The sequence below is a fragment of the Talaromyces proteolyticus genome (assembly GCF_021365285.1).
Source record: "Talaromyces proteolyticus strain PMI_201 chromosome Unknown BGW36scaffold_5, whole genome shotgun sequence".
Classification (NCBI taxonomy): Eukaryota; Fungi; Ascomycota; class Eurotiomycetes; order Eurotiales; family Trichocomaceae; genus Talaromyces; species Talaromyces proteolyticus.
In genome coordinates, this window is record NW_025764281.1 from 225448 (window position 1) to 249611 (window position 24164).

The 24164-nt window shown below is 48.2% G+C and overlaps 12 protein-coding genes across 12 annotated transcripts; 8 read left to right on the top strand and 4 right to left on the bottom strand.

Moving 5' to 3' along the window:
• Positions 1-495: 495 nt before the first annotated feature.
• Positions 496-1519, top strand: BGW36DRAFT_357870 (uncharacterized protein; the record flags this gene model as incomplete). The annotated part of the gene is made up of 2 exons (XM_046213913.1): positions 496-603; positions 656-1519. 2 exons carry the CDS (start codon positions 496-498, stop codon positions 1517-1519), a joined length of 972 nt encoding a protein of 323 aa, XP_046072795.1.
• A 944-nt stretch (positions 1520-2463) lies between these two features.
• On the top strand, positions 2464-3037 carry BGW36DRAFT_426044 (uncharacterized protein; the record flags this gene model as incomplete). The annotated part of the gene is made up of 3 exons (XM_046220209.1): positions 2464-2574; positions 2637-2805; positions 2865-3037. The coding sequence occupies 3 exons, from the start codon at positions 2464-2466 to the stop codon at positions 3035-3037; spliced, it is 453 nt and encodes a 150-aa protein (XP_046072796.1).
• Positions 3038-3803: 766 nt separating this feature from the next.
• Positions 3804-4353, top strand: BGW36DRAFT_357872 (uncharacterized protein; the record flags this gene model as incomplete). The annotated part of the gene is made up of 3 exons (XM_046213914.1): positions 3804-3890; positions 3952-4004; positions 4065-4353. 3 exons carry the CDS (start codon positions 3804-3806, stop codon positions 4351-4353), a joined length of 429 nt encoding a protein of 142 aa, XP_046072797.1.
• A 396-nt stretch (positions 4354-4749) lies between these two features.
• Positions 4750-7084, bottom strand: BGW36DRAFT_357873 (putative ARS binding protein Abp2; the record flags this gene model as incomplete). The annotated part of the gene is made up of 2 exons (XM_046213915.1): positions 4750-6396; positions 6446-7084. 2 exons carry the CDS (start codon positions 7082-7084, stop codon positions 4750-4752), a joined length of 2286 nt encoding a protein of 761 aa, XP_046072798.1.
• A 562-nt stretch (positions 7085-7646) lies between these two features.
• Positions 7647-10310, top strand: BGW36DRAFT_375893 (uncharacterized protein). Its single transcript, XM_046215819.1, has one exon. It carries the CDS (start codon positions 7866-7868, stop codon positions 9954-9956), a length of 2091 nt encoding a protein of 696 aa, XP_046072799.1. The 5' UTR covers positions 7647-7865; the 3' UTR covers positions 9957-10310.
• BGW36DRAFT_317711 (F-box domain protein) lies at positions 10311-11910 on the bottom strand. Its single transcript, XM_046212586.1, has 2 exons — positions 11587-11910; positions 10311-11526 (listed from the first exon to the last, which is right to left on the bottom strand). Exon 2 carries the CDS (start codon positions 11510-11512, stop codon positions 10424-10426), a length of 1089 nt encoding a protein of 362 aa, XP_046072800.1. The 5' UTR covers positions 11513-11526; positions 11587-11910; the 3' UTR covers positions 10311-10423.
• A 153-nt stretch (positions 11911-12063) lies between these two features.
• On the bottom strand, positions 12064-13601 carry BGW36DRAFT_460279 (putative 60S ribosome biogenesis protein Brx1). The gene is made up of 2 exons (XM_046222084.1): positions 13172-13601; positions 12064-13107 (listed from the first exon to the last, which is right to left on the bottom strand). The coding sequence occupies exons 1-2, from the start codon at positions 13414-13416 to the stop codon at positions 12267-12269; spliced, it is 1086 nt and encodes a 361-aa protein (XP_046072801.1). The 5' UTR covers positions 13417-13601; the 3' UTR covers positions 12064-12266.
• A 36-nt stretch (positions 13602-13637) lies between these two features.
• On the bottom strand, positions 13638-16033 carry BGW36DRAFT_460280 (uncharacterized protein). Its single transcript, XM_046222085.1, has 4 exons — positions 15564-16033; positions 15231-15474; positions 14988-15173; positions 13638-14922 (listed from the first exon to the last, which is right to left on the bottom strand). The coding sequence occupies exons 1-4, from the start codon at positions 15629-15631 to the stop codon at positions 13987-13989; spliced, it is 1434 nt and encodes a 477-aa protein (XP_046072802.1). The 5' UTR covers positions 15632-16033; the 3' UTR covers positions 13638-13986.
• Positions 16034-16304: 271 nt separating this feature from the next.
• Positions 16305-17431, top strand: BGW36DRAFT_294167 (uncharacterized protein; the record flags this gene model as incomplete). The annotated part of the gene is made up of 3 exons (XM_046211064.1): positions 16305-16892; positions 16955-17305; positions 17357-17431. The coding sequence occupies 3 exons, from the start codon at positions 16305-16307 to the stop codon at positions 17429-17431; spliced, it is 1014 nt and encodes a 337-aa protein (XP_046072803.1).
• A 1644-nt stretch (positions 17432-19075) lies between these two features.
• BGW36DRAFT_279455 (G protein-coupled glucose receptor regulating Gpa2-domain-containing protein) lies at positions 19076-20321 on the top strand (the record flags this gene model as incomplete). The annotated part of the gene is made up of 3 exons (XM_046210208.1): positions 19076-19573; positions 19632-20107; positions 20174-20321. Coding segments are annotated over 3 exons (1122 nt in total), but the record flags the coding sequence as incomplete, so codon positions are not given.
• A 484-nt stretch (positions 20322-20805) lies between these two features.
• On the top strand, positions 20806-21710 carry BGW36DRAFT_426053 (dienelactone hydrolase family protein; the record flags this gene model as incomplete). Its single annotated transcript, XM_046220210.1, has 2 exons — positions 20806-21040; positions 21103-21710. 2 exons carry the CDS (start codon positions 20806-20808, stop codon positions 21708-21710), a joined length of 843 nt encoding a protein of 280 aa, XP_046072805.1.
• A 211-nt stretch (positions 21711-21921) lies between these two features.
• Positions 21922-24105, top strand: BGW36DRAFT_406336 (putative ATP-dependent Clp protease). The gene is made up of 2 exons (XM_046218994.1): positions 21922-22515; positions 22573-24105. Exons 1-2 carry the CDS (start codon positions 22071-22073, stop codon positions 23961-23963), a joined length of 1836 nt encoding a protein of 611 aa, XP_046072806.1. The 5' UTR covers positions 21922-22070; the 3' UTR covers positions 23964-24105.
• Positions 24106-24164: the final 59 nt, after the last annotated feature.

The window sequence follows — 24164 nt, forward strand, 5'->3', positions numbered from 1 at the left end:
GAACTTCATACCGATAGAAATATCTGGGAACAGAAAAAAGAGTCCAGATAGGGACAACAGGTTTGATAAGTGGTTCTGTAGAAAACACAAAACAAAGGATCTCTATAAATCATTGTCTTATATATATCTGATCATTCTTTCAATGTTATCATTGTAGTAAGCTTTATCCCAAACTCAAAATCACTGCTCATCTGTAGTTCAACCAGAAACTTAGTGATTATCGCGCTGACAAAGAATCACCATTAAGCTGCCTCTACTGGAGGGCATTCTACTATCTTCTTTGATATTCAAAAGTTTCCTTTCGCTTATGAAATGTTTTCACAGCATTATGAAATTCTGCATCGTGCTCGTCACATCTACATGGCATATCAATCTGTCTTATCACGATTTCAAAACTCTATAGCGGACATCACACCAATACTCCTCCACCTTCTTTTCGTGAGATCTCCCTAGTCTATGATAGATTCAAATCCAACATAAGAGAACATCAAATCCATGGCTAGCAATGTCTTAGCCACTCCCCGGCGGAGCAAGACGATGCCAACGGAGGGCCATATGACTAGGTTTCTCTACGCCATACTAAAACAACTTGATCTCAAAACAGTATTCCCTCCTTGCTACACAACTTTAATATCTATGCTGACGTGCATGCCAGATAGACTGGAGCGACGTCGCCACAGACCTTGAAATCTCCAATGGCCATGCCGCTCGCATGCGTTATTCACGCTTCCGGCAACAGATGGAGGGTACCATATCAGTGTCTAGAAATCCAAAACCGAAAAAGGCTACCGGGAGAGCGGATTCTGGGAAAGGAGATATTCGCAAAGGAGCAAAACCTAGCAAAGCTGGCGACTCGTCCGATAAAAAGAAAAGGTTCGGCATGCACAGCAACAACAAGAGTATCGGCAATACAAAAAGGGTCGCGGATATGGAAAAGAACCCTAAGAAGCGACTTGCTCCAGATGACTTTGTCAAACTGGAGGCTGTGGATTTCAATTCATTCATGAGGCGAGAACCGGCCGCTGATTTCAGGGCAAATCCGTATCAATACCCCATGACGAACATAATGACTCCGAACCGGATGATGCCTGCGTCTAACAATAGTCTTCTTTTCGCACCGATGCAATATCCGATTTCCCAGTCTCCTTCCACCATGGCCATGAATACAGATAATACCATGGTAAACCAGAGCCCCTTTCCGGGCAGTTCACAGATATACAACACAGAGGCCATCGGGAATACTCCGAACTGGAATCAATCAACAGACTTCTGTTTCTCAGGCTGTTGTCAGCCTTGTTATCCTTCAACGCCAACAATGTATCCAACTTATCCGGCTACTTACTCAACATCATCGTCAAGCACTCAATTCCAGCCACAGCAAACTCAACCGCTGGAAGTCCAACCTCTCGTCCCCCGGCCACAGAATATTTGGGTTCCTGTTAAACAGGATGATGGCTATGGAGGAGCCTCGGACGATGTGTTGGTCAAGGTAGAAGCTGGGACAGGATTAGAAACATAATGTTTGAAGCCAATGGGTGTAATTGCTTTCATCATGTTGCTGCCACTCTCGTATGAAATCCCTTGATGATAACAAGGGTATATCACTCTGATAGATTGAATTTTGATAAACCACAAAAGAATATCTTGGTCCACCGGTCCTAATAAAAGTTTTATCTGGGTAGTGACACGGATATAGCTACACTGGGGCTTCTCCATCAATTAGAACATTGAATTATTGTCTCCTTCAACATACTTAGACTCTGGAGCAGTTCAGTAGGCTTGGCTCAAGACAGGTAATTTGTATTATATACATTCAATTGAGATACTCTGATACACCTTCACTGATGGGTCTTTGACCAAAGATACAATTCTGATATTTATTTTTTATCTTCGTTAGAATCTATACCTGGCTGTTCATATGCTTGTTGATACCACTATTACATATGCCAACAATTCTAGGTTAGTAAAGAAACAAAACTGCGTAAATGATATTTAGTTGTTCACTATCTACTTTCCAAAATGCATGAGCAGGAGACCTAGATTTTGAAGTAGACACACTGTGTCAACCAAAGGACATAGAAGGTGGTTGGTAAACTTGTTTGTTTGTCAACACACCCCCTCACCCAGCCTCACCGTGCAAAATCTGCGCAGGCTGAGAGAGCTTCTTTTCTCAGCCTGCCCTTTATGTTTCCTTCCTTCCCCCCTTTTCTATCCATACCATTTTCTCCATTCCTTTTTACAACTTTCTTCAGCCAAGTCAGACTTTCAGGAATATCTACTTACTTAACCTTCACCAACTCTGTCATTACTCAATAAGTCTGTTATTCATCATTCTATCATTCTAACTCTCGCCAATCAACTCTTTCCGTTTGTTTCTCTCTTCCTTACACCTCATAAACACATCGCTCGGCACCCCACTTACAATTTGAACAGTTCAACTTTTCCAATCTTAAAAACCTCACAATGCCTCCAAAGAAAGACGTTACCAGCGAGGTTCCAGCTTCTACCTCTATCAAGCCCGAAGATGCTGAGTTTTTCCTTCAATGCCTGAAAGCAATCGACGACAATGGCACAGTAAGTAGACTTATCAACAAACCCTATACAGCTTCCAAGCAAGCTTATACAGCTCTCTGTAGATGGATATGTCGGTTCTTTCTGTGGCTCTTGGCCACACCAATATTGGCTCTACTCGCAACCTTTTTGTCCGTCAGAAAAAGAGATATGGATTGGGAAACATTCTGACAAAGGTCAGCGGAGGATTCTCTACGAGGAAGGGCGACAATGGGAAAAAGGGGATAGCCTCTGGTTTGAAGTCCCAACTTTAACACATGATGCTGTTGCTAATAGATGAACTATACATACAGATGTACTCAAACAGAATCCTTTTCTGACGACCAAGGTCGAGAAAACACGCAACCAGTGTCCAATAGGCAAAATGACCAAGTCTCAGGCAAATATCGCTAAAGTAATGAAGGTCGAACCTCAGGATGAGATCTCTGAGGGCATGGCTGTGTATGTGGAAGACGATGCTTATTGATCCATCATGAATTCATTGGCGAGCTTATTCTGGCTATGCTTTGGAGACGCAATCTAGGCTAGAGACCATGTACCAATACATGAACTATTAGTCGAAGCGTTTAGGTGGAACTGGATGATTTACTTGGGGAATGTTTACAGATTCTACTTATTGTAGTAGAATTGAATTCTATGGAATTACATTGCGCATAGCTCCTCTCCTCGCCAACTAAGTACCAGGTTCTAGGTAATCCTTCATCAGACCCCGCCCGGTGTGTATCAGACAATCAGTTGATGTAAACGAATGCGCAGTCAATATCCGCCCACTCTCGTTTCTTCTCCGAGTTTCCTTATCAGCAAACGGCCCTCCTAATCTACTGGCTGCCTAATGTTGTCATTTCATTCTGGCTTCCCAGCCTCCTCTTGATCCCTCATCCTATCCCCCTCCACAGGCTGCCATATCCACAAACACTAGATTGATATTTTGCTCCCTTTATAAGCCTTTACTTTCCTGGACAACATCACTTCATCAACAACTTGAAGCTCAACAACTACAACTGTAAGCCCATCCTCATCATATTCGTCTTCTTCTCACTTATAAAGCCTTTTGATACTATCCTGAGTTTTTTATCCGCATTTCTGGCCTCAAAAGTTCAAGTGTATCTGTCATTCTGTTATTAGCTCGCATCATTTTGTCAATCTCCCACCACATTAAAGATTGTTATTTAACACATTAGTATCTTCCAGCTTGCAATCATCCTCAATCTATCCACCTTCCACGTGTCAAAATGCCTCCACAAGGTCAACGTACCTTTACCGACGAAGATCAAATCAAGTTTTTACTTTCTTGTATTCGCAACTCCCACAATGGACAGGTGAGCAGCTTCTGCCTGAGACTAGTATCCCTTCTATTCAAAGATTAATGACTTCCGACAGGTCGATTATGGAACAGTTGCTACCGAAACCGAAACAGTCAGCAAGGGGGCTGCGTAAGACTTCCAACCTCAACTTTAGATCCCACCCGAATGTTAACAGGACAAATCTCACAGTATAAAGCGTCTTGCCCGTATCACTGCCAAGTACTCCATGACAAATGCCGACTCTGGTAATGCATTCACCCTTATTGTTAGTTTTAATGCTAAATCAGCGACTCCAGGAGAAAAAGGGGCCAGTCGTGGGAGCAAAGATGCCGCGAAAGCGAAACCTAGCCCAAAGAAGTCTGTGACCAATGCTGGGATCACCAAGAATCGTGCAGCATTATCTAAGGGGAAGAAGACAGTCGGTGTCACTGTAGAGACTGAAGATACGGACGACGAGATCTACGATGCTGAAGCCTAGAAATGCACCATATACCAGCTATCCTTCTGTTCAACTCTCTCTGTTTCGATGGCTTTGCTTAGTGATGAATGATGGATTCTTGGGAATCAAGAATACTTATTCTATGCGAATGTAGTTTAGTCTCTATGGCAGATACTACCGCGCATATTCATAAATACATGCAAGATCGATTTCAATCTCAATATTTTCTTTAGGTATTGACATGGACATCATTGTACATTGATAGAAAGAACTAAAGTATACTCCACGGTAAGCAAAAGAGACCCTAGCACTTTGCAAGCGTATAACACCAAGGCTCGTTAAAACAGAGTTCACATGCAAAATGGCACAGGATGAGCAGCGCTAGAATCATCATTCATGAGGGTATCGTATCTTATATCCAGGAATCACAAGGTACTATAAATCAGCCATAACAGATTGCAAAATGTTCTTTTTATATTCACGCAAAGCAGATTCTTTGCGGCGCATCTGGTGTCGCAAACGCATATAACGCTGTTTCCAACTTCCTTCGTCCATCGACTCGTTGCCGCCAAAGTCATCGTCGTTTCCAAATTCATCATCTTCCGTTTGAAAGCCGAGTGTTTCGGTGTTGCGATGAAGTACGTTTTCCTGTTGACCAGGAGCCAAAGAAAGGTCGCTTAGGGTACTATTAAATCCGAAGCCATGGCCAGGTCGGGATTCGAGTACCAGTGTATAAGTCTGAGTGGAACGTGTAGGCACTACTAACGAACCATTGTCAGGGGGTTGAATGATTTTAACGGTAAAAGATCCAGGTGAAACACGCGCTAGCCCTAATCTATGAGCGACACCGAAATATAAGGCACAGAAAGTAGCGATAGAGTCTATTGGCACCATAGAGTAGATGGAGCAAATCCTTTGCACGGCAACATTTGCGAGAGCGCGAGCTTCATCAACTTCAATGGACGTTGATCGGCCTATTATTTTTGCCCGCAAAATTCTCCCGGCGACAGCGCGAGTAACGTCGTCAATTGATACCTTTGTAGGTTGTCCTAATTGCAGGCCGCGATCAGTGATCATCGAGGGGAGAGAAGCGGCATCGTCGATATCATTTGACGTTGCGATCGATGCGCGGCGTCCCCCGAGGTGATCAAAACGGGCCGAGGCATCATTCGCCCCATTAAGTACCAAGGTTGGTGGCGTCGCCAAACGTACAGGCCGTCCAGTGCTTTGTGGGACATGTAGCTGAAGCCTTTCAGGCTTCATATGCAAATTCCCCATAGAATTTGGTGTCTGATTCCGCGGCGGAGCTAAAGATATGTTATCTACCCCCATTGCTGGAGATGACCGCACACTTGCCATATGATTTGGTGTATTGGAACGTGCAGGATTCGCGGGAAAGGAAGAAAATGGACCACCAGGAGCAGATCCACGATTGGGTGGTCTTCCTCGAACTTTTCCTGTCATTGATCCTGTATTGCTGGGCCATGCAGAAGATACAGCCGGCCCGTGACGTCGCCGACTTCGAGATTTCTCTCGGGAGGAGGGTGTCACTGCAGACCGAGGCTCTGCCACAGGAGCAGACTCCGTTTCATGATTTCTGGGAATAACAGCTGATCGTGGAAAGCCTGGAGGAGAGCCGTCTCCCTCAAAGGGCCGCCAACGCAGGTCTGGAGCAGCCAGAGTCCCAACCTGCTGGTCGGTTCCAAACGAGGATGCGGCTGCGGCCCACGGATCATTCGGATCTATATCGTCTGGAAATGCGCTGAATGGAATGGCGCTATGTGGGAAATTTGCTGCATGGGCGGCCAAGGCATTACCATCAAGTACAGTCATTGACGTATCTAATTGAGGACGTTTAGGGTAACGAGCATCTTCTCTGTCTTTCTCATCCGCACGTTTTCTGCCCCGCTTGGGTTTCCACTCGGGGACCAAGGCCCTAAGGGCTAGATCTTCTTCTAAAGGGACGCCGTCCCGATCCTCACACGCCGGACCATTGAAGGCAGGAAGTTGTTTGAAATAAGAATGGTCATGGCCAAGGAGGTATTCAAAAAATGCATCAACGTGCATCGCACGCATCCAACGCTGAACAGTCAATATCACTCAGAGCCTAGGGATAATATGATCGTCTTACCTTGAGACGAACAGCATATTGCTGTACTTTCTGCGTACTCTGCTTTTTCTCAAGCGAAGGAGGTTCCACGCCTAGTTCAATCGCTAACTGAATCCAAGTCTTGAGCTCCTTGCGGTCCAGTTTACGTATGAGTTCCCAGAGTATAAAGACACTAAAACTTTTTCCGTCGCTGCGAGGTGGACCACGAAATGTTTTCCGCAATTCGCTTGAATCGGTAGATATCGGCACATTGGGATTGCAGTACATAATGAACGCAACGTACGCGTCGTCTATCGTTTCATCGGTAACGTCTCGGGGAGGGAGAATGCGGCGCTCTGCATCGCCGACCGAGTCTCTAGGTATGGCTCGTCGAGAATTAGTGTCAATTGGCGGAGGTGACATGGAAATGCCTGTGCGTAAACCCGACGATGTCATCACACCAGATAACGGCCCCCTGGGCGAAGACTGTAAGCTGCGCGGCGTCTCTTTCCGCCGTAAAGGAGGCGAGTGGGATGCAGCGAGTCTGCTCCTTGTGCTACCGGGAGAACCACTGCGCAGTGGTGTTTCAAAAAGAGGAGGGTATCTCGCGAATTGTTGGATAACCATGGTGTTTCCATTATCCGCAGGCTGCGGCACCGGCGACTTGAACGGGCTCTCCATTTTGGTATCCCAACTGTCTCCTTTTTCAAGCAAATAACAAAACCTATAACAAAACCTTTGTCAATGTTGGCCTTTCAATGGCGAGGGTCTCGGTTCAGATAAGCATAAAGGACGTGCATCAAGCATGGACATTGTCAGGGGTATCGCATATCATCAAAAGGCGGATTAAAAAGACGGGGAGCCATCCCGATGAGAAGATGCGTCGTCTGGTGGACGCCCCCAGAGATGAGGGGGAATGGAGCAGGATAACTGGGGCAGAAGAGGAGGAAGCTCCAGCCTCCCCGTGGAAGCAGCAAGCACAGACAGTCAGTCCCTGGCTTCTATTTTAGGAGGCGGGGCTTGCCGCTTTCCCGCAAGAACTCTATTCCGTAGCCCAATCACATCACATGACCGCCAATGTGGCTCGTTTGGCTGCGTGGCTGGTCTTGGCGGTGCTCACGCTCACGTGATATGATCGATAAGCGATAAGCAGGCTCACAATCTAATCGATAAGCGATAAGCTAGTGCTCCCGGCATTTCCCCATTCGGCGGCCTCCCTCGCACCTTACTCCGGCAAACATCGCGGCTCTTGCCTCCGACAGTCTCTGTCCGTTTGCTCCCAGCGAGGTTCCTTCTTCCTCAACCCCTCCTATCCACTGCAAGTCTTCTCTACACGTTTGTCGTCGACTTGGGATTCAACTGTTCAGCGATCGGGGTGGATGATTCATGATGCATGAGCAGCTGCACGGGCAGAAGCTAACCAAACAGCCCCACTTCTGACCACACGCCTTTAATTATCGGCATGATGTCTTCTTCAAGAGACGCAGCAGCGGCGGGGACACCATCTCGCCCAGTCCGCAGCAGTAGACAGCGAGTCCAGTCGTACACTGAATACTCATCGGAAAATCCCGACACAGACGAGGTCGTTGACCAGTTGACGACAACCTGGCCTCGTTCCACCCGCCGTTCTGTCAACCCGGACGTTGCAGCCGCTGATCGCCCGAAACGTACGACCCGAACTCCAAGGTCATATAGAGAACCTTCTTCGGACGAGGATTTAGATCGTGTCATATCTCGCTATCCTGAAATGGTCACTACTAGTAATCCCCCACAGTCCGCCGCCTCGCTTCCTCGTCGAGCTACACGCCACCAGCCAAAGCGTTCTCCTGGCAAGAGAAAGAAACCTACTGTAGCATCACCTCGGAAACGTCACCGCACCGAGCTTGTCGTCACTACAGACGCCATACCTTTCTCGAACGGCAAGGTTCCTGCTTGGGATACTCTTCCATACCATATCCTCTTCAACATATTCTTCCATGCGTCCCACCCTCTAGTTGACTACCGCCAAGGCAGTCACCTTCCTTCAGTGAAGTGGCTATTAGATGTTGCTCTACTCTGTCATGCTTTTACCGAGCCGTCGTTGAGTGTGTTATATCACACACCTGTCTTAATTCCACCCCTCAAAGCTCACAAGATATTGCAGCTGCTATCTGAGCCACTTGAAGGTGTTTCCTTCAACTACGCCAGCAAGGTTCAGGAACTTTTGGTTGATGTACGACTGACGTTGGCCTATAAGGCTGGACCAGCCTACGGGTACTTCGATATTTGTAAACTCCTAGAAAAGGTGCCACATATCAAGACGCTTCGCCTCTATCACAGACATGACGGCTTTTCACCGCTTATGCATGCAGATCATGCTCACCGTTGGACCTATCCTTCGTCCTTATTCGAGACCCTGAAAGATAACAATGTCCGGCTCCATACCTTTGATTGGAATGCTCGCTTCATGGAACCACGAATGCTCATCAAGACTATGTTAGCACATCATCTTGAAGCTCCTTTCAAGAGTATTCGCACTCTACATCTTTTCCAAATTCCATCCGATGACATCGTACTAGAAAACGAGAGTGATATTGCTGAGATGGGTGACAAACTCATAGAAACTGGACTCGGTGCAGCTTTGTGCCAATTACCGGAATTGCGAACTGTGTCATTTACGGATTGTATGGCTGTCAATGAACTGCTATTCGTCGCCATGCCGTCGACATTGGAATCGCTAACGCTCGACAACTGTGACGAGGTTGCAACCCCAAGTTTGACTGCTTTCTTGAAAAGCCACGGAGCAAACTTGCGAGAGCTGGTTCTCAAGCACAATCGACATCTCAATATGTCATTTACAACAACTCTGAGGGATTCCTGTCCTAAACTGGAAAAGCTATCGACCGACTTTATAATGCATAACTGGCCCCCATACTTTAATGGAATGCCACATTTCGAGAGTCTTCTCAAAGCTGGTGAAATACCAACCTGGCCCAAAACACTTCAAGAAATTGAATTGCTACAGCTTCGTCAATGGGATAAACCGAGAGCGGCGACTTTCTTCAGCTCCCTAGTTGACGCCGCACCGGAACTCATGAACTTGCGCCGAATTGTCATAAGCGCCACTATAAAGATGGGGTGGCAAGATAGAGCATCATTCCGTCGGCAATGGATCAAAAAGTTTGAGCAGACATTTCTTCGCCAAGACAGTTCGCCAAAGCCAAATGCACTGGCAGATTCCAAACCCGACCATTCTGTGAGTGGGGATTCGGTTCGGAGACACTCCCATCGAGAGAGTGCCCGCTTGGCCAACCAACGTCTTTCAGGAGTCGATAATGATTCTGATGATAGCGATCGGGATTTTAGCGCAGAGGAGGACGTCGAAGCACAAGAAAACGACGTTAATGTTGCACATGTCCAAGGCTTGTGTGACGTTGTATCACTGCGAATTGACAACCTCAGACCAGCGGACACACAGTTCAACGAGGGTGACTTTCTAAACTCCGAAGAGAGCGGAGATGAGGACTGGAATGGCGAAGACTGGGAACCCGGTGACGATGGTCATGCTTGGTGAGATACTGCCCTTATGTTTATTTTATCTGATTTATTTGTTTTACAAAATCATTCCAATCTACTCTGTTCCTGAAGCCATGGGAGTTTGTCTGAGGGAGTTCTGGCTAGCACTGTGTGGGATGGAATTACATTATGGGGTGATTGAATTCTCTGGATTTCCCGTTTTTTCTTTTCAACTACCACCTGTATCATTAATATGCCCCGGGTTTCTGTCATATGAAGTTGCGTTTTTAGTAGAAGTCAACAGGCATGGATCGACGGCGTTTTCACACTAGCAACGACCACCAAATGTCAATTGATGTCGAGATATGTATTTTAATATGTATTCAGGTAGTAAATTGTTTACTGAAGTCATGAATTACTCCAAATGCCTTAAGCACCAGCTGAGCAGGATTGCTAAATATCTATATCACGCCTAATTAAGGAAAAAACACGTCAACAATTTCCCATATAGCCTTATTAAATCCATCACGCAACAATGCCTATATCCCGGTCCTCTATCGCCATCTTGAACTCTTCCGGGTCTTCTCCACGCTCTTTCATAACCCACAACAATGTATCAACAAACGTCTCTCCGTTGTTCCGAAACCAGTCGCCCAAGGACTGCACATACGCTTCGACATGCTCTTTCAAAGGGGCATGATCTCGCAGCCACAATACCTGTCCTGGATCAAGCTTGAGCATGTCTTGGACAATGTAATAATGCGGAATCTCATCGCCCCAGCCTTCCTGACCGGGGTCATGGAATATATCAGATCGGAGTTTCGACGCCAATGACGACGACTTTGACGGTGTAGCTGCGGCGTTGTGATGATTGTGAAAGAACGTATCGTGATTCACAGTATTGTTCTCGAGAGGACCGAAATACGTTCCGGGGGAGAGGCTAGATCGCTCAGGACGGTAGTTTAGATGGATGTTGAAAGAGAGCGGGTGGATGTTTTCAGGGTAGCGTTTGTGGAACTTGCGTTGAATGCTGCCATTACTGGGACAAATATGGTTCTGGACTACATCTTGAATCACCATACGCACATCTTCAATCTCAGCCAGTTCCCCTGTTGACCAATTATGCAACAATTGTGCCCGTTCAACCACAACGTTGCGCAGGCCACGAGAGAAGCGGTCAAATTGATGAACGTGGAATGCACGGTTATATAGCCATAACCGATAAACCGCGCGCCGCAGACGAAAGCGTTCTTCATCCGTCAACAAGCGGCGATTTGCGAAATCGCTTTTCCACTTCTTCACGGGGTATATAGCTTCCCACTTCTGGGCCACGCGGCCGACTTGGACCACCTGTTTCAAGAGGGCATCGGACAGGGAAGCTTCGCGGACGAGCTGCGCTGGTTGACTGGCGTTTTGGGTTACTATCTGGATTATATCGTGTATAGGACCAAATTCTGCATCTGCAGCACTCATAAGAATTGAGATTTTGGATGATGGGCCCAGGACACGGCGCAGTCGGTGGTTGGTGGCGGCTAGATGCAGGACATCGGAGATGGAATCGCAGGAACGAAAAATTTGGAGCAAAAGCTCCGTGGGTAGAGTTTGGAGGCCCATGGTAAATATAAGAACTGTTCAAAATCGGTTAGTCAGCAAGCTTCGACGAAGCTTGCTCAGGAAGGAGCTCTTACCTCGAAGGTGTGGATATCTTAGTTTGGTATAGTCTTGAATGTCTTTCAGATTAAAGTGACGGATTGACTTTTCTAGAAGTGAATTGCTCTAAATAGAGAATCTAAATGTATGATTGTAATGGCGAGAAATTGACGACTCTGGCGATACTAATTTAGCATGCGCAAGCCGTCGCCGATGTTGTTGAGGACCTATACGACGATTACCCCTTCTTTGGGGCTGTCAAGGGTTCCGAAGTGAAAGACAATCATGGGAGAGGAGACTTTATGAGCATAGTAGCTTTGCGACCCTTCTGGGCCGCTGAAAGATGGGACAGTCATGGCTGGATGGTGTGTTTGAGGGAGCTGGATGAGGCTGGCGCGACAGATGGCGTATTTATAGCTGGAGCTCTGTTATGTAAGCCAGCTAGCTCGCCGCAGATCAGCAAACGGTTCACTACATGTAGTTGTAAGCAGAGTGAGCCTACAAATTACAAGAGTCTAGATAGAAGTTATTTTCTTGAATTTGAATGATGCAGCTTTTGATCCACTATCAACACAACTCCAGTCAACGCCAGAACAGCATACATGAATAATGTCAACTGATATCGCATCGAAATAATGCAAGTGGTAGAGGATATTTCCACGAAGACAATATAACCATATTACACAGAAGCATAAATAGAGCCTTTATCTTTCCCGTCTCAACCAAATACCTCTCTCGTATCCAGTGCATCTCTCTTCCTGCCTTCTCTCCCCAGTCCCAGCGTCGACTTCTTGGCCACGTGATCAGTCTGCGTGTCCCGACGTTGGGCATATCGGCTTGCTTTCTGAAGGCGAACATCGCGGCGGACTTGGTTAGGACTGACGTACTCCTTGTTCTCGTAAATGACCGGTCCACCAAAACTTCCTTCGAGGATGACAATCGGAGTCAGGACAAAACGAGGTCCGATCTCGACGAGCGATATATCCGGCAGACCATCCTTGCTCTTGACGACCTGCTTTTCATTCTCATCTCCTTTTTTGCTCTGAGTACCATCGGACTCTCGAATCTCGTAGACCCTGATCCAGATCTTCCCATCAACGCCAAAGACACCGATGATACGATCGATAAATGGCTTCACTCCCCTGACGCCCCGCTTAGGTACACAAAAGACTTTGCGCAGCATCTCTCTGATAAGTCCGCGGTATTCAGTACCATTCTGGCCCATCTCAGGACCCTTTTCATTGAACGACTTGTCGAAAACAACCACCCCGCGGCCGCCCTTCAGGCAGTTGCCTGAAAATCCAGTGCCCATTTCGCCCGTAGTATGCAAATTGGTCACAGAGAATTTAATGGTGGGGCCGTTAGGTGGTCGCGCAAGCCAAAGATACAAGTCTTGGCCGTGTTTTCGGGCCTCAAGAAAGAAGATAACATTGCACGAGTGCAGCTCTGCAAGAGAATTAAGAAGCATATTGTATCCGCCACTCTTTTTCGTATCCAATTTATTCTCTTTGTGCGTATGCGGAAGCAGCGCAGTCATGTCTGAAAGGAGATATCGGTGTCTGGATATGGTGAATTGTGTTAGAAACACTAATATTCTTCCAATGCGTCAAGTCTAGCACTTACCGATGGGTAACCCCTCTGGAAGTAAGCATTAGAACACGGCTTTTAGGCATTGTTCCATCATGACTCCCGGTCTTCTGCCCATTAACAGCGACTCCGCCGTCTTCATCAATATCCTCATCATCCTCGTCGCTGTCACTGGTGTCTTCGTCGAGCATATCTTCCATGTCAATATCCTCATCGTCGATATCTTCGTCGACAGGCCGCTCCTGCTTTTTCTTGGAGATTGATTTGTAAACGGACGCCATTATGGCTGTGGTGAAATTAACACCAGAAAGAAAATCAAAAATGTCTCTTCTAAAAGATAGAAGACTGGAAGCAGCTGTTCCGCAATCTTCAATCTTTTTTTTATCATCCCGGCGGCAGAACTTTTTAGTCGTTCACCGCCCGTCGATTGTCTCCACCGTCACAGCCAGCCAATCAATGAGCGATAACTGAGCCTAGTCACTTTTAGAGAGAGGAAAGTAAAGGAAATATTTTGACTATCGCTTACATAAATAACTCTATTCATCATAAAGAAAATGGGCGTTCGTCTGCACGAGAGGTGGAAGAGGCTGTAGCTTTATACGACACATCGCTAAGAGCAATTCTTGTAATAGAAATCCACCACAACATTTCAGGAATTAGGACGAAGACAAGAGAAAAATAGCAACTTAATTCAACTTTTGAGGATATCATTGCATAGTCTCAACGCTAGAAATACCGCGAAGAAAAGTAACAAAAAGAAAGAATATAAGAATAAGAATGACAGAGAGAAGAGAAAAGAAATGTGAAGTATGTATTTCCAACGCTTCAAATGGTTGGGCACTAGCATCGTTTCATCGTGAAAATCCACTACCATTATCATACCGATTCTGGGGAGGATGTTGATTTGCGCCTGTAGGAGGCGATGTCCATGGTCCACTGACGAATTGAGGATCGGTTGGTGTATTTCTGACGGGTCCAGAACCAGGCAATTCCGCAGTACCGACATTTGGTGGTTGTTGAGTTTTCTGTGGGCCACCAGCCTGGCCCATTCCTACCTGGTTGTCGGGCAATTCGGCAATGAAAGCATTGTTGTTCATTGGTTGGCTGGTCGCGGTGTGGTGGCTCGATAGAGATGCTAAACTAGGGTGATGTGATAGATTTCCCTGCTGTGGGCCAGTTGCTTGTTGAGGCGATTGCACAGAGCCTGGAGTTCCATGCCCGGCTTTCGGAGGAAGATCACTTGGTGCTTCATAAATAGGAACACCTTGCGAGTAAAGGCTTGATACTTCTGGCTGTGGGGGAACCTCGAGTTCGTGATAGTTTGCAGGGATATTGTGAAACTGAGCCTGACCATGATTATTTGGGGAGTTGTTTCCAATATTCTGTTGCGGTAGATGGCCCATCGGAGGTTTGGTAGAGTGAGGTATTGTAGGCTGTGGGCCCATTTGCCATTGAAGCTGAGGAGGAGGCTGCCCAACACCACCTGGACCACCCGGTGTGCCTGGAGATTGATGTGACGGAGAATATACAGGGGAATATTGCTGGGGACTGTGCCATGACTGTGAACCTGGGCTGGCTGGAGAGAATTGATGAGGGATTGCTGGTTGATTAGGTGAATGCTGCTGAGGATAGCCGGGCGGTATTGTAGCCGGGTGTGGCACACCTTGGTGCTGGTGGTATGCATCTACAGGTGCAAAGGCTTGACCCTGAGGATGGTATTGCGGCACATCTCCCATGTAATTGCCAGAGTAGCCAGTAGAAGCATAGCCGTAAGGATTGGCAGCCGACTAGTTTAGTCAGTTGGGGGTCTGTATAGCTACAAATAAGAGGATAGCTTGTGATTTTGAAATACCTGATATTGAGGTCCGCCCACTGGGCCATACTGCATTTGTGAGCCAGGATGATTCGGGTGGCCGGGGGGGAATTGCTGGTATGGACTGGCACCAGTTTTTATGGGCATGAACTCCTTTGATATTTTATTCAGCATTCGATCGGCTAGCTGCGATAGACCAGAGCCGCCGTGAGAACCAAGTATGCTCTAAACAGATATCAGCCCTAGACGCCAGCTTTCACATGGAACAGTGGTCGCGCATACAGACAAGCCCGCCTTCTCGGTTGACGGACCAAAAAAAGACCTGTTTGCACCGTAGTTCACCATGCCTATTGGTGATATTGGCGACGAAGTCATTCCAGGCGCCTGCGTTGGCCCGACACCGATCGAACCGGGGGTTGTAGATGGTGAGAGGGCCACGGGTTCTGTTGGGATCTCCCATTGCGACTTGCCTGTTGCTCGCTGGACAAAGTACCATTTTCGCGACACGCCTTCCCACTGGGCAAGCCTGTACAGTCGAACGTGAAGTTAGTAGATGTACACAAAGTAACCAACAACGTCTGCCTTGGCAAAGCAAGAAAAATCGAGAAAACTGACCATCCTTCGGGCAAAGGCGGCGGTGGAGACGAAGGCCCCGCGCTGTCCTGGGGCGTGTCCTTGGCCATAAGCAGTGGGCTATCTTGACAGCTATCGTAATGCAAAGGTTGCAAATGCACGCTCAACGCACTGGGGCAGGTGGAATCATAGCTTCATTTTCACACCATCGATGGTGCGTGACTTGGGGATTAAAATCAACGATAACACTGGCGTTTGGAGATCGCGGCTGAGAGACGGCTGGACAGTTGATGCCGCCCCGTGATTGGCGTGGCGGGTGTGTGTTTCTCGTATTCCTTCTGCCCTGACTTCCTCCATAGTGACAAAGTTTGAAAATAGTATCAAGATTTGCTGCCTGTCTTTCATCTGCATTATATACGCCAATCTATGTCAGATTAATTTAGGCTTCTTGGGGGGACGCTCGTAGATAATGCAAAAAGTTCAGATAGTAAATAATATTGATACGGGGAGAGCTCCTACAGCCAATCCCCTTTTGTGGAGCTATATTCAGACTTTTGTCATCTTATTGTATTAGTGACTCCGTATTCCACATGACAAGTCATTTCTATATTAATATTATATATTATTATATACCATTTTTACATAAAGACAACTAAAGAGCTCTAATTGCGTGAGGCGGGGTGAGACACCTCTCCCCCCGCTCCTCATGGCGATAGCAGTATCCTCAAACCGGTTTTAACCTACTCATAACGCCTCTAGATCATCGTCTACGGAGTACTCCCAATGTCCAAACTCGCCGTCATCATCGGCGTCACCGGCAATCAGGGTGGTTCCGTTGCCCAGCGCTTCCTCCAGGACTCTCAATACCGAGTCCGTGGTATCACTCGGGACCCCGCCTCGGCCAAGGCCCAGGAATTATCTTCGCAGGGCGTCGAGATTGTGAAAGCCGACCTCGAAGATGTCGACAGTCTCGTTGCCGCTTTCCACGGCGCTAATGTTATCTTCAGCGTGACTAACTATTGGGAACCCTTCTTCCGACCAGACCATCGACAGGCAGCCGCTGACGCCGGGATATCCATTCGCCAGCACGCCTATAACGTTGAGCATCGCCAGGGCCAAAACATTGCCGACGCAGCTGCAACGGTGTTGGACTCACTGGACCACAATGGCTTCCTCGCGTCGACGCTAAGCCATGCAAAGAAAAGCAGTAATGGCGTATATGAAGAACTATACCACTTCGATGCCAAGGCAGACATTTTCCCATATTATGTGCAGGAGAAATGGCCGCAACTCGCAGCCAAGGCGTCGTATATCCAAACCGGATTCTTCACCCGAAGCTACAAATTAGTCCCCACAGCGTACTTCCAAAAGGTCTTCTATTACTATATCTATCCCCCCCAAGACAAGACACATGCTAACGAAGTACGTGACAGCAACCAGATGGAAGTCGCCATATGCTTTTCCCAACTGATCCGGACAGCCTCATTCCGCACCTCGAAGTTAACCGCGATATCGGCAACTTCGTCTACGCCGTGTCCAAGATGCCGCCGAGAAAACACTACATGGCCGAGGGCACCACCTGCAGCTGGACCGAATACATTCGTCTCTTCACTTCCATCACGGGAATCTCAGCTCAGTACAAGCAGACGTCGCTAGCCGACATGATCGAGGCCGTGCCCGACCGGGAATTCGGCCGCGAGGTCGGCGATATGCTTCTATACTCGACGGATCCGGGATATGATGGCGGGGATAAGACGCTTCTCAAGGCCACTGATATTCGAAAGGTATAGTCTCTTTCCTCCACGATTAAGAGGGAGTTTTGACTGACTTCTCAGGCCGGTATCGACTGTCCGATGACGAGCCTCGAAGAATGGATGAAATTGGAGGATTGGTCTGTCCTTGGGCCATAACTCTCGTGACATAATTGTAAATACATATAATAAACGCGTAAGAGGAAGAATAGCCGTCACTTTTGAGATGACAGGCCATTATACTTGATCAGACTCTGGTCGTCGGTCGATATGATTGAGGACTTGTACGTGGAATCGCTATCGCTATCGCCATCGCCTAGTGAGGACGACGGTCGGTCATGCCGAGGATATCAAAGGCAATACGTGGATGAAACATTTCTCATCTTAGCCCATCCATTCGAAAAGCTTAAAAGATTGCTAGTTTTGGTCGCTAATTGTGCTTGGCATAGAATCCCTGAATAGGGGGATGCGTACGTTCAAAGACAGCCATTGGAGACAAGCCAAATTTCACTGGCACATGCACGTCCCAGGCGGCAAAGTAAATATTTGAGAGATTCTGGGCCTCGGGGAAAACACACTGGGATGATTGCTTCGATGCGCTCTATATATGTTTTACACTTCGCATGGGGTCGATGGCCGAGGATTGCGAGGGAGAAGTATAATTTTAACAACCACATGTGCAGTGCAGTATTGATAATCACATGATTTTTTTTATCAGATGTCGTACATATATTAAAGTTATATTAAACTTTCCAATATACTTCAATTCTATTTTCGTCGTATCTACATCTAATTACCAACTACATGTTATTAACCAGGGTTTTTCTTTCCATCAGAAGTGAATTTACAAGTCCTGTGTTTTTGATCGCGGCGGCTTTAATCCTTCCTTGGTCTTTAGTATAGTTATCAAAAAAGTTATTTAGATTTGACTGATAATCTCCAAAATGCGACTCTAGATTTAGAGTTTGTGTTTGATTGGTAGATCATGGGACGTCAAATTTAGCCGATGCGGCCATAGCCAATCACAAAACAATATTTACGACTTTTCCGGAGTCGCCGCGAATCTTGGTGGAGGGTGTAAAATCCAGCCAATCGCAATCTAGAAACTACACAAAAGCCCCCACGAACGGTGACTAATTATTGGGCTTCTTAAATCTTAAAAACCGGAGATTCGAGGCTGAAACCAACAACAGCGGGGCTGGCGACCAATCAGTGCCCATCGACAAATTTTTTTCGATCCCTTGCCGAAACACACATTCGCCGCATCTGCCAGCCAGCTGCAGGTTCGGGACAAATTCTGTCGAATACGGACGCATGCGAGTCTAGACCTAGGCGTGCATCCTGCACACTGCCACGTCATGCTGGAAATGGCAAAAGGGGACAATCTCGGCCCTGCTCGGATTGGCTGGTCCAGTTTTTCAGGCTTCTCCCTATTCGGGCAAACAAAGGCGTGCTAGTCATGCTAGTCATGCTAACCATGCTAGCACCAACCCTAAAGATTCTACTACTGCTGCCACGAGGTTTAAGCGTCGCTTTAAAATCTGCTGGTGCCCATCGAAATCCACATCTTGACAGGATCCTGTAAGGAAGCGTTTTATACAGCGACGCCTTCATGTGCCGCCACACTGCAGATTCAGATTCTTTGGTGGAAGCGAACATTTGCAGACGGCGATGATGTCGCTGCTCCTTGGGGGGTGGCACTCGTCTGCCGGCTCCCATCACAATTACCACCACTCCCACCCTCAGACGCAACATGTGTCGGTCTTTGAAAAGCGCCTGTCGGATCCATTCTCAATGCCTAGCATTGACCCGCTACCAGACTACCATCGAAATGGCCTCATCGCGGTGTCGACCTTTGCACTTCTGTCGCTTGTAGCGACCTTGGGCATGCTTTTATTCATGACTTGCCGACTCGTCTTCTGGCGCCGGTTCAGCACCGCCTATCCAGGATACAACCAATACGTGATTCTCATTTACAACCTACTGATTGCCGATCTGATCCAGGCGTGTGCCTTTTCGTTAAATCTCTACTGGGTGTCAAACAACAAAATAGACTCCCCCTCGGCTGCATGTTTCATGCAGGGCTTATTTATACAACTGGGCGATCCTGGGAGCGGTCTGTTCGCGTTAGCCATTGCCGCGCACACTTTCATGCAAGCGGTATTTGGTCGACAGATAGAATACAGATGGTTTATCTCCGGAATCCTGAGTATTTGGGGATTCATGATCATTATGTGTATCATTCCAATCGCCTCACACTTGAAAGCTCCGCATCCGGTTTTTGCACCGACCGGAGCCTGGGTGAGTTTATATACGTTCTTTTTCAAAAAGAAAATGTCCGCTAATCCCTGCTCTCTAGTGCTGGATCAATACTGGGTATGAGAAGGATCGATTGTGGACACATTATTTCTGGATCTTCGTTGCGGAATTCGGCACTCTGGTTCTTTATGGAATTATGTATTTCGAACTCCGCCGAAGAATCGCTGCCTCGCCTGCCCATCAGTCACAAAAGCGGTTGATTCGAATCGTCAATATGATGGTTATGTACCCGATCGCCTACGTTGTACTGTCACTGCCGCTAGCAGTCGGCCGCATGTCGACGGCTCAGGGCCACACTCCCTCGGTGCGATACTTTTGCGTCGCGGGCTCGATGATCACCTGTTCAGGGTTATGCGATGTGGTTATGTATACCTTTACCCGTAGAGCCCTGGCCGTAGAACCTGAGAACCGGACAAACCGATCCGACAATCTCAATCCGTTCCATCACCAAGACTACCGCAGCAACCACATTGCGACGGTGGTCGCGATGACTGCGCGCAAGGACAACGACGGCATGTTATCTGGGCGACGCTTCCTCGGCCGCAAAACCCACAAGGGGTATCCCCAGCAACAGTCATCGAGTTCCATAGACCACCATGAGTCCTGCGAGAGTATCATCGGTCTTAAGGATGCCCGCGAATCCACCGACGCAATCAAACTATCCGACCTTTACCAGAAAACCACCATCGAGGTGACCAGCGAACCCGCCTATCCCTCGGCAGCATCTGAAGATAGGCCAACGCCCCCAAGAACCTCGTTTTCAAGTGAAATCTCGCGATCTGCGGATAATAATACCATAAATCCACCTGCGAAAGCGAGGACGAAGCGATGACCAACTTTGCCACGCAACTCAACTTGTACATAGCGACATCTATGTGTTTGTATTTTTAGATTCATTAAAAAACCATGTATATAGTAAATAGCATTGAACGAAGTTATGATACCCAAACCCTACAGTTGTGAGCGCGGTCGGGCAATCGGCGTCTAGCGGAGAAGAATTGCACCGAACTGGAATACCGACCCGCGATTAGCACATGATAGTATTAAATGTGCATGAATTGCGGCACGATATAAGCTGCACGGCACGGCACGCCTCGCCTTTATCGCAGCTCGCTCTCAACCTTCACTGCGGCATTAGCAAAACCACCCCAAAAGAGCAGAAAGGATCTGAAAAGAATTGAAAAGAATTGCAAGTACATTGAACAACCGTAATTATGTCTTGTCCGCAATGTTTCTCGGGCAGCGTGCATGAGGGCACACCCAAGGGCGAGATCACCAAGCTCCACGGCCTAGACGCCTATGTGAGCGCGCCACCGCAGGAGCCCGCCAAGGGTATTGTGATCATCGTCCCTGACGCTTTTGGCTGGGAATTCGTCAACCTTCGTCTTCTGGCAGACCACTACGCTGAGAAGGGCAATTTCAAGGTGTACTTGCCTGATTTCATGAATGGTGGGTACCTCCATGCAAGAAACCGTGGTTGTTAAGCCGAGGTTGTTAACAAGCAGTTATAGGCCATCCAGCGTCCACTGCTGTTCTCACTGCAGTGCCAAAATTGGTAGGAGGAGGGGGTCTGTGGGCATGGTTGGCCAAACCGTACTGGCTTTTTCTCCTGGTGAAAATCATGGTTCCGTTCTTCATCCACAATCGGTTTGGAAAGGTCTGGCCCGTTGTTGAGAGTTTCTTCAAGACAGTGCGTGAAAACGAAGGCGCCAATCTTCCTATCGGGGTCGCTGGGTTTTGCTGGGGCGGCAAACACTCTGTTGTTCTGGCTCATGGGACGAGCAGCGTCAATGGCAAGCCATTGATCGATGCTGCTTTTACTGGCCACCCGAGCATGCTGGACTTCCCCAGTGATATTGAGAAGATCAAGATCCCGACCTCGTTCGCACTAGCCGGAGAAGACTTTGTTGTGCCGGCTTCCAAAATTGAATTGATCCAGAAGATCATCGAGGCGCAGCCTGAAGAGACCAAGGGCGAGTCCAAGGTCTATGTTGGAACCGGCCACGGCTTCTGTGTTCGAGCAGATCACATTTCCGTAGAGAAGGAGCGCGCGGCGACCGAGGCTGAGGACCAGGCTGTTTCTTGGTTTTTGAAGTACTTTGCAAAGACGTCTTACTGATTGGAATTGCTGTATTCTTTTTTTTTTTAGCATATATGTAGTAACAAGAAGCTGTATTAATAAGCTTGAGACATCAAAGTAACACTAAACATAGAAGGTGTGAGTAATGACGTTCAGCCAATGACAATGGCCGGCGGACCCACTGCGCATCAATGGCCGGTGACCATCCCGACTAATTATGTTGAGGATGCTCCGAGTCATCGATCGATCGTGCTCGTCATCCGCAAACATCCAAGCATCGGGTCAGACCAGGAGCCAGGTCGCAGTCTGACTCGGGGACACCAGGGTTAGCCTATCGAAAGTCTCATTCCTGAAGACGACGACGACGACGACATCTGCAAAGCCACCGTATCGATCAGTATGAGGAGGCTTCCCCGCGTGGCGTCCGCAGTCGGCCGTCGACAGCTTCAGCCATTCCCATTCCACTGCTCACGAGCTTCTCCCATCACTGCTATAGCTCCCCATAGAGAATTTACGTCCCTAGGATTCCGTCTATTACCCTCTGATTTTCACCGCTCCGATTTCACAAGTCAACCGTTCACTGGAAGCTATGAAGCTGGCCTCCCAACTTCCGGTCCCCTGGGGTCCGCCCCCGCCTTTGGCACCCCAAGGTTAACACCACGAATGTTGAAGCAGTATCTCGATCAGTATGTGGTTGGGCAGGACAGGGCGAAGAAGATTCTCAGTGTGGCCGTTTACAATCATTACCAGCGTATAATGGAGCTGCAGCGACAGGACGAGGCTGCTGCGGAGTTGATGGCGCAGAGGGAGAGACGAGCGTCGGTGGAAGCTCATCCAATGGAGAGTATGGGTATATTCATTTGCAGCATCAAAAACACTGTACTAACATGCTATTTTTTAGGCGAGTTCCCCGGCCAGCAGCGAACAGTCCACATTCGGCCTCCACCACGAGAGCCTGACCACCATCCATTCGGACAGTCACCTTTGACTGATGAGTCCCCAGTGCAGCTTGAAAAGTCAAACATACTCTTACTTGGACCATCTGGTGTCGGCAAGACGCTGATGGCCAAGACCCTAGCCCGGGTCCTGGATGTACCATTCAGCATGTCTGACTGCACCCCGTTCACTCAAGCTGGATACATCGGCGAGGATGCCGAAGTCTGTGTCCACCGACTACTTGCCGCCGCTAATTACGACGTTGAAAAGGCCGAACGAGGGATAATCTGCCTCGACGAGATTGATAAAATAGCGACTGCCAAGGTCAGCCACGGGAAGGATGTCAGCGGTGAAGGCGTTCAACAAGCTCTCCTCAAAATCATTGAGGGGACCACAATCCAAGTCCAAGCAAAACCAGAGAGACACTCATCCAGGCCCGCGGGAGGTGCTCCCCCCGGATCATTTCCTCCAGGAGGCATGCCTGGTGCTGGTTACTCCTCCAGCGCCTCAGGCGGACCCTCCCCACCCTCAAAGGGCGAGGTATACAACGTACGAACCGACAACATCCTCTTCATCTTCTCCGGGGCCTTTGTCGGGCTCAACAAAGTCGTAATGGACCGGGTCTCCAAGGGCTCCATGGGCTTTGGACAGCCCGTGCGAGCATCCTCTGGTTCCTCTGGCGACGGCCATTACAACCCATCCATACCAAACCAACCTCCAGTCCCCATCCTGCCAGGTTCCGAGGAAGAAGCATTGTACAAAAAACACCTCCCGTTCTTCACTTCTGCAACGCCAGCTTCCTCTCACGGGGACCCCATCTACTTCAACCCCCTCGACCTCCTCACCCCTACCGACCTCCAAAACTTCGGCTTCATCCCCGAACTCGTGGGCCGAATACCCGTCACCACGGCCCTTTCCCCCCTCAGCCACAGCCTCCTCCTTCGCATCCTCACCGAACCACGCAACTCGCTCATCACACAATACGAAACCCTCTTCGACCTCTCCGGCATAAAACTCAGCTTCACGACCGCGGCACTCCACAAAATCGCCTCCAACGCAATCGCCATGGGCACCGGTGCACGCGCCCTGCGCACAGAGCTAGAAACGCTCCTCTCGGACCCGATGTTCGAAGGACCGGGGTCATCCGTCAAATTCGTGCTCGTGACCGAGAACGTGGCAGTTCGGAACGAAAAACCCATCTACCTCGGGCGCGGCCATGGCAGTCGGTTCCATTCTATGATTGCTGCCGAGGAGAGCGAGTGGGAGGCTCGACAGCAAAAGCGCGCTGAGAGTAATAGTAATGATAAGGTGTCTAGCTTTGCCGAGTATCGGAAAAGTGCAACTACTGGTCAGTAGACATTGTCAACTATTTTGGGTTGCACCGACGCGCTGTTTGGATGTTCATTGTATATATATATATATTGCTACGTTGCTAAGCGGGTCTTGCTTTTATGATAACAGCGGGTATGGGATATGAAAATTATGCTTATATATATATTCTCTTGTGCATTTCATCTCTAAACCTCGCATAGATAATTCTGTTGCTAGTAGACATAT